We start from the raw sequence: 8,334 nt of genomic DNA on the forward strand, positions 1-8,334 counted from the left end.
GAAATAATATACAGGACACAAAGTAATTTTTTAAACAAAAATAGCTTTATTAAAATTTGAAATTTGTAAGTATCGTACATGTAACAAATGATGTTCCGGAGAGGAATACACACAAAAAAAATATTGTTGTATGAAATGTTGTATGAATTATTGATGGAGATGTGTTACACATACGGTAATTTTTACATTTTGAATCCAAATGGTTGGCAGAGCGGTGTAAATCCTCGTTGAGTTCACACCTGAGAACAATTTATTTAATAGAAAAATTTATATTCAATTTTCACCGTATACAAAATTCTCTTGGATCAACCATAGTCACAAGATACTATTGAAATTAGGTTCTGACCCATGACCAAAATATTTATACATCATTTTGTGTATTTTTTTCTTATTATGACACGCAATAAATAATGTGCATACATGAGAGAAATATACATAAAAAAATATTATTGTGTGAAATGTTGTATGGATTATTGTATAAATAGTATTTCTCTTCTCAATGTCTTTTATTATAATTTTTAAGATAAAAGTCCTTTTATATTGATACATTTAAACAACTTATAATAATCAAATACAAAGTAACTTTATTTTACAAAATATTAAAAAAAATTATAAAAAAATACCAGATTTTTATATAAAACGTAGAAGCATCTTTAATAAGATTATTGAGTTCAGTTCTTGAGCTCAAGAACCCATGTTCATCCGATCTATCATTATTTTTGCTCAAGAAATCTTTATGTTGGAGGTAGGATTCTAGGAAAAGAATTCTAAAAAAAAAAAAATTCAAAAAATATTATTTTTTATGTCATTTGAAATAAAAAAGAGGTTTTTTTTTTCTGGTAAAATCTAAGAATTTAAATTGGATTTCACTAATAAAGTAAAATTGAAAAAAAATTCAAATTGGATTTCACTAATAAAGTAAAATTGAAAAAAATTCTTATATCTTATGTGATATCATCAAATAAAAAAATGAAAAAAAATCCAAAATAGTTTTTTTTTTTTTCAGTAAACATACTCTAAGAATGACCCTAAATTTGAAAAGTGACCCTCTAGCGAGCATTGAATCATTGCCATATTTTGTTGGGAGCCACGACCGAGAAAGTTAGGATTGATCTAATACTTTCATGTACAATTACAACTAGTTACCAGGTATATATAAAATAGTTACTATGTTCTTTTAGACATCAACTCTTAAATTTTAAATTAAAGGAAGGCTTGGATACTAATTATTCTGTGTTGGTGCTATTATCTTTTTCGTTGCATAAAAATTAGATTAAAAAGTGATAAGTAAGCTAGTGATGGTATATCCTACTTATGTTAATAAAGTAAAGGGATTTAGGTATGGGCAAATAAAAGTTGGAGTTAGACAAAGAGACATAGGCTGAGACTCTTTTATTTGGCACTTTCTGTATACATAACTACATATTCTTTTCCAAGTGAATTATTACAAGAATACATTTTATTTTCATGCAAAATAATGAACGACACAAAATATGATTACGCTTCTTCCAATATAAGAGAATATTATTATTCCTTCTTAACAGAGTGACAGCTTATTGGCTTTACAACAACAAATAGCCAACCCTATTACTTTAATTCTTAATTTTTTTTTATTGGGTGTTAAACACTTTTTTGGTTATTTGGATTTCCTCCAAACTGCCAACCCTATTAATTTAATCGTCTGGATTGAATCAGCATACATAATACCATAATATGCTACTATTTTCTTCTTCTGTTGGGTTTAAATATTATCTGAGAAACTAAAAAGTCTCAAAAGAGAATAACGGGAATGAAAAAGAAATAGCACGCAATCACTTTTTTTTCCTTTTCTATTTTCTTTTTTGCTTTGTTAATTTTTTTCTGTTTGTATTTATAAGAATAAAGTTTAAGTGCAATATCATCACTTTCTTACCATCACTTTTTAATTAAAACAATTTTTTCTCAATAATTAATTTTAAAAATTAATATTAAAGGATAACACACATTACTAAAATAAAAATGTAACGTTTATACATTCTTAGTGTAATTTTTTTACATTTTCAATAAAAAAATCATCTAAAATTTTATTATTATTAAAAAAGTTAACATTCTTATAAGACAATCTATGATGAGTTAATAATATGAAAAAGAAACCCTTTCTATGATAAATCTATTCATACCAAATTCTAAATTACTAGTACCAACCTAGTAATGAGATATTTCGCTAGTTTGCATGAGGCATCATGTTTTAACTTCAGTATTACCATTAATTATTTTTTTTTACCAAATTTTAGAATAAGACTCAATTTGATTAAAACTAAAAAGAGGAATGAACATTTTTTTTCTCTCTAGATCATAGGCATCTTTCATTAGAATTGGTTAGAATTATTATTGATTATAATTTTTTTAAAATATTTAACGCAATTACATATCTTATGTACTCAAATTTAAAAACTTTAGTTAAGTTGAAACAATTAATTTCAGTTAATCATAAGTTTGAAGGTTTAACAACACATTTTTTTTAATATTTTCTCTATAAAGTCAATTCAAAATCACTTATTTTAATAAATCATACTTTTTTATTTAATAACTCTCTCTTGACTTAGAAGTAAAAATCCACCACTTTTTATAAATTTCAGTCCATGATAAACAGAACTTTAAAAATAGATTGTCAATATAGAGTGTCAAATTCCTCAATTAAAAATACTCATGTTTAAATGTTGCCATAGAGTAGTAGTATTTTTCATTTATTAATTAATTTCCTGATTTGTTAAGGGAAGAAAGTCCATGTAGCGTAATATGGTTGGACAATATTATCAACAGCTAACCAATAACGTCTCTCCAGGGAGGCCAAAATTGTGGTACCCTTGCGAGCACGCCGACGTGGCGGCGAGTCGGGTGCACAGAAAGAGCGTGCAACAACGCAGAGAAGAGAGAATCAAACACTTTTAAAAGAAAATCTATTGCAAGCCACAAAAACTTGTGGCCAAGAATCGAAACCCCTGGTGACGTGGCACCCTGCTCTGGTTTAAACGGATCAAAATCCAAGTCGTCGTGCCTCCCATTGCCAACTTAGATCAAAACCCAAACCTCAATAAAACCGAAACTCACAAACACTTAAACAGAGGAAGTAACGAACCAACCAACCTGACACAGCCGCCACAACCATAAACATTAGCATAAACAAAAAACCGTTAATCTCGCGCGTTCTTTTTTGTTGTTGTGTCGTGTCCCTTTTGGATCTCCAGAAAATGCAGGAGAATAAGGATCCAGCAATTAAGCTCTTCGGCCAGAAGATTGCCTTCGCCGGAGAAGTCGACCCTCCGGCCATTTCCGCCGGCGAAATTGACTCGCCGCCGGCGATGGATGTCGACAAGGACGAAGAAGACGACTTTGGTGACTCAGAGACTGAAGATGAGAAAGACAAGGTAATTTGATTAAAGGAGACATAGTTTTGCCTTCTTTTTTTTTTTTTATCATTTTATTGAACTTCTATGTTTTCCTCGTTGAGCCAAAATTTCCCTGCTTTTGAAATTTTTTTCATGTATTTCTTTTTTGCGTCAATTTTTTTTTTCTTATTCGGGTTGGTTTTCTAATGTGAAACGGCTGTGTGTGTACTTTTTTTATTCTTCCATTTTTTTGAAAATTAGTACTTTCTAATTCCTATCTTTTCCGATTATGAAATTTAGGATTATAATATTTTGTCGGGCGTTGCTTAATTTTCGGTTTCTGTGTCTGGGATCTGGCACTCAAGAAACAGAGTGAGTATTCGAAGCAGAGTCGATTAAAAAATAAATATAATTTATGTATTTAGTTGCAAAATTTCAGGTTTTGTTCCTCCTTCCCTTGTTTAGGAGGGGAAGTGAAGTGTTTTTACTTGCAATTTTCTATTTTTAAGTTTCAGTTGATTTTTTTTTTCATTTTAGTATTGATTAAACTATATACTGAAGAATTTCACTCCAATACGCCTGAGGAACCTGGGTATTTATTTTTACATCAAATAATTTTTATTGTTGAATAAACCTTCTTAAAGAACTGTATTTATGTGAACACTGCCAGTCACACACTGATTCTTCAGGTCAAATGTTTCTGCTTGTATTCTACCACCTGAGTTCAAAGCTCCAATTTCCTTTTTTAGACTTTTATTAAGGGTGAAAAAAATACGTTTTTCACTTATAATCTATCAAGTTAGCTTCTTCAGATCCTGAATCTAGACTTTTCTTAACCCTTTGGATTGTTCCTTTTCATCTTCTGGGTATATTGTGTTCTAGAATATAAATGCTTATATCGTGAAACTGGGTCAAACTACTTTTAGTTTGCGATTTCATTGAACTTGCTCAAGTTACATACTTTTCACCATCCCAATTGAAACATATACACTCAACACAATTTTCAATTCAAAAAATGGAGCTGAGCGTGTTTAATTTTCTCCAACCTTCTTCATGATCTTGTGGTTCGAGTTATAATTCCATTTGGGCTTACAAATTTCTTATTCCTAAGTTTGCATTTAATTAATTAAGAAAAACATTGTGTCAAATTATTAGGATCCCCGAGCTGAAAAAGTTAGTGAGAAAACGAAAGAAGCTGATCCTCCTCCAAATGCTGCAGACTCAAAGAAGACCCCAGAGGGTATTCAGAACCCAAACACACCTTCCATAGACGAAGAATCTGCAAAGTCAAAAACCAACAAGTCAGAGAACAACAACAACAACAAAACACTGAAGAAGCCGGACAAAATTCTGCCATGTCCGCGCTGCAACAGCATGGACACAAAGTTCTGCTACTACAACAACTACAACGTCAACCAACCACGCTATTTCTGCAAGGCGTGCCAAAGGTACTGGACTGCGGGAGGAACCATGCGAAACGTGCCGGTGGGAGCGGGGAGAAGAAAGAACAAGAACTCGGCTTCGCACTACCGCCACATCACAATCTCTGAAGCACTTCAAGCAGCAAGAATTGATGCTGCCCCCAACGGGACTCATCATCTTTTGAAACCAAATGGGAGAGTCCTCAGCTTCGGATTAGAATTAGACCCTCCAATTTGTGATTCCATGGCCTCAGTCCTTAACCTCACTGCAGAGAAAAAGGGTACTCTTAACAACAATTCAAGAAACAACAACAACAACAACAACAACAACGGTGATGATTGCTCAAGTGCATCTTCAATTACTGTTTCCAATGAAGAAAACGGGAAAAGCACGTCTCAAGAATCAATTGTGGTGCCTAACAGCAACGGTTTCATCCACCATGTTCCATGCATTTCAACTCTTCCTTGGCCTTATCCTTTTCCCTCAGGAGCACCTGCTATGTGCCCTCCAGGGTTTCCAATGTCATTCTACCCTGCAGCATTTTGGAACATTCCATGGTTTCCCTCACAACACTCACACCATTCTTCTGCTCCAACTCCTAGGTCTCCGAATTCTCCGACACTAGGAAAACACTCCCGCGATGACGACGCGACAAAACAATACCATTTGCAAGAAGAACAACCACCCTCAAGGCAGAGAAACGGTTCTGTTTTGGTCCCCAAAACACTGAGAATTGATGACCCAAGTGAGGCTGCAAAGAGTTCTATATGGGCAACTTTGGGCATCAAGAATGAGTGTGTCACTGGTGGAGGCATGTTCAAGGGATTCCAATCAAAGAAAGAAGAGAAAGACCATGTTGTTGAAGCCTCTCCTGTGTTGAGAGCTAACCCTGCGGCTTTGTCTAGATCCCTTAACTTTCATGAGAACTCTTGAATTCAGCAATAGCAGCAACAACAACAACAACTCTTTGTAAGAGACGGTGACCATCTTTCAGCAATGGGTGTTTTGGAATTAGCCTCATTGAGTTTGGAATGAAGTGAAGGTTGGTAGTCTCGGAAGTGAAATGAACTAATCTACTAGGAGGTTTTGTTTAGACGTTGGTGGTGGGAAGTGGTAACTAATTTTTGTCTTTCTTTTTTTATGTCACACTATATTTTTTGTTTTTGCTTTTGCTTTTTATGTGCTTAGTTTGGTGAGTTTTGAGTTGGTGTATATATATAAATATATGTGAAAATACTGATGAGAAAAAAAAAGGTCTTTACCATGTATAAAAATTCAGAGGTACTGTATTTTCTTATGCAAATGTAAAATATTGAGACTTCCTTTGTTTTGTGGAAAATTCAGTGTATTTTGTGGATAGTTCCCCATCTCTCTGAATCTGAATGTCAGTAAAGGTATCTGTTCTTTTTTTTTGAAAGATGAGGGAAAAGTAAATCAAACGGAACCAGAATATAAGCACGCGCGCATATATATATATAAATATATATTTTTAATTCAAGATATCTTTCGACCCAGAGTCAAAACTTAATAGTCCTTCGAAATAGTGAGATTCATTAAGAATTAATTTTTTTTATAAATATTTTTTCATACCCACTAATAAAAATTAAAATCTTTAATAATATATATAAAAAATAAATCATCTATCAATTATGTTAAATTAAAGTAAATTAATAGCACATAGACTACTAGGCGAAAGTTGTGGATACTGTTGTCAGAGTCACATCGCATGTGTCTTGTTACAATGCTAAAATTAAAAAAAAAAATCATTAAACTTGAGAATTTATAACAACAGGACAAAGCATTACACTTTTTCTATTGCTTGTTTTGTCCTGAGAAGTTATTCCCACAGTGAAAGAAGGGTACAATTGTAGGAGTACAGTGGAATAAGAATTGAAGATCTTTTCACTTAGACCTTCCTTTGTGACTGGTGAGGATAAACTTGCATCTAAAATATGCCAGCTAGCTGTACTTATCTGCTCCCAAGGATCTTAACAAATAGCATAAAAAGCTGGACCGCTACAATAATTTTTCTTAATGTTTTATTTATTTAAATATGTTCAGATAATATACCTTGTTGGGTTGTTAACGTCAACTATATAACAAAGACGGAAGAAGAGGCCAAAGTATGATAATGGTGTAATTTTTTTAATGTACTATTTACGAATAAATTTTAAATTAATACCTAGGAACACAAAAGTCTTAAGGAATGTTAAAACTTTTGAATTAAAAGTCATAATATCTATTATAATTTTTATTTTTATTATTGAAATCGTAAAATATTTTATAATTTTAATTTTTTTTAAATATGATTTTAAAGTTGTAGTAGTAAAAAACATTTTAAATTTTTTTATTAAAATCATAATTGAATTTACAACTTCAATTTTTATTAAAAAAATTGTAAATAATTTTTTAATTTAATTATTCAATAAATAAATATATTTTTAGTTTTATTTAATATTTTTTTATATTTTTTTACTAATTTTAAGAATTATTATTTGTTTTTTAAATTTAAAAAAATAATACAAAGACTTAAATCTAAATAAAAATATAAAAATGTACTACATGTTCGTTTAACAAAAATATTAAAATGTTTTATTAGTAATATTAACTTATAAGAAATGATGAAACAGATCGAGAAACTCAATCATCGTATACATAATGAGATGAACGAACTAATTTCAAATAGATAATTTCAAATAGATTTAAAAATGTTCATTATGTAGAACTGAAAGACATAATCGTAATAATTATCCATATATGCAAGTTGACGACTAATATTTTTTCTACTTTTTATACTTTTGTTTAATTTGTATTGTTCCTTCTATATTAATGTATTATATTGTTGTTATTTAAAATTGGTTTCTCCATCTAATTATATGTAAAAGGAGTTAATACATTCTTTTATCTCTCTAATTAGTTAATTTTTTCATTTATTATACAGTAACAACTATTCTCATTAAAGGTGATCTATAAAAAATAATATTTTATTTGATTTTGTAAAATGACAATTAATTTAAAATAATTATTTTTTTCTACAACGTCATATACATTAGAATAGAGAGGGTAGTAAAATTATTATTTTTTGCTTAAATATGTTTAATCCCTCAAATTTAGGTTACCTATATTAAGTTTTGTTCTCCCCAAATTTAAATTTTCTTTTAGTTCTTCAATTTTAAAAAGTCTCTCGTGTGGTAAAAAAATCACCACAAAATTATACATTCAAACTGCCAAAATAATAAGGAGGATTAAAAAAAGTATTTTTTTTAATTGAGAACTAAAAAAACAAATTTAAATTTAAAGGACTAAACCAAAAGTGAAACAATTTTGCGATGTCAAAAATACATTTAAACTTTTTTTCTGTAAGGACTGAGCTACCTCAAAGTTAACATTTTGAACTTAGTTTTCTTACCATTTTAATGAGCGAACAACCCAACCTCTCTAACATACTACAATCCTAAACGGTGAAGAGCTGACATTAAAGTGCCAAAGTCCAAACCTTCCCATCGATTTAACTCTTGGGAAAGATCAACAGATTATCTTAGAA

The 8,334-nt window shown here is 30.6% G+C and overlaps 1 protein-coding gene across 1 annotated transcript; it reads left to right on the forward strand.

Annotated features, from left to right (window-relative positions):
* The first annotated feature begins 2,938 nt into the window (after positions 1-2,938).
* Positions 2,939-6,149, forward strand: LOC114416554 (cyclic dof factor 3-like). Its single transcript, XM_028381459.1, has 2 exons — positions 2,939-3,407; positions 4,524-6,149. Exons 1-2 carry the CDS (start codon positions 3,231-3,233, stop codon positions 5,721-5,723), a joined length of 1,377 nt encoding a protein of 458 aa, XP_028237260.1. The 5' UTR covers positions 2,939-3,230; the 3' UTR covers positions 5,724-6,149.
* Positions 6,150-8,334: the final 2,185 nt, after the last annotated feature.

The sequence above is a fragment of the Glycine soja genome, chromosome 6 (assembly GCF_004193775.1).
Source record: "Glycine soja cultivar W05 chromosome 6, ASM419377v2, whole genome shotgun sequence".
Classification (NCBI taxonomy): Eukaryota; Viridiplantae; Streptophyta; class Magnoliopsida; order Fabales; family Fabaceae; genus Glycine; species Glycine soja.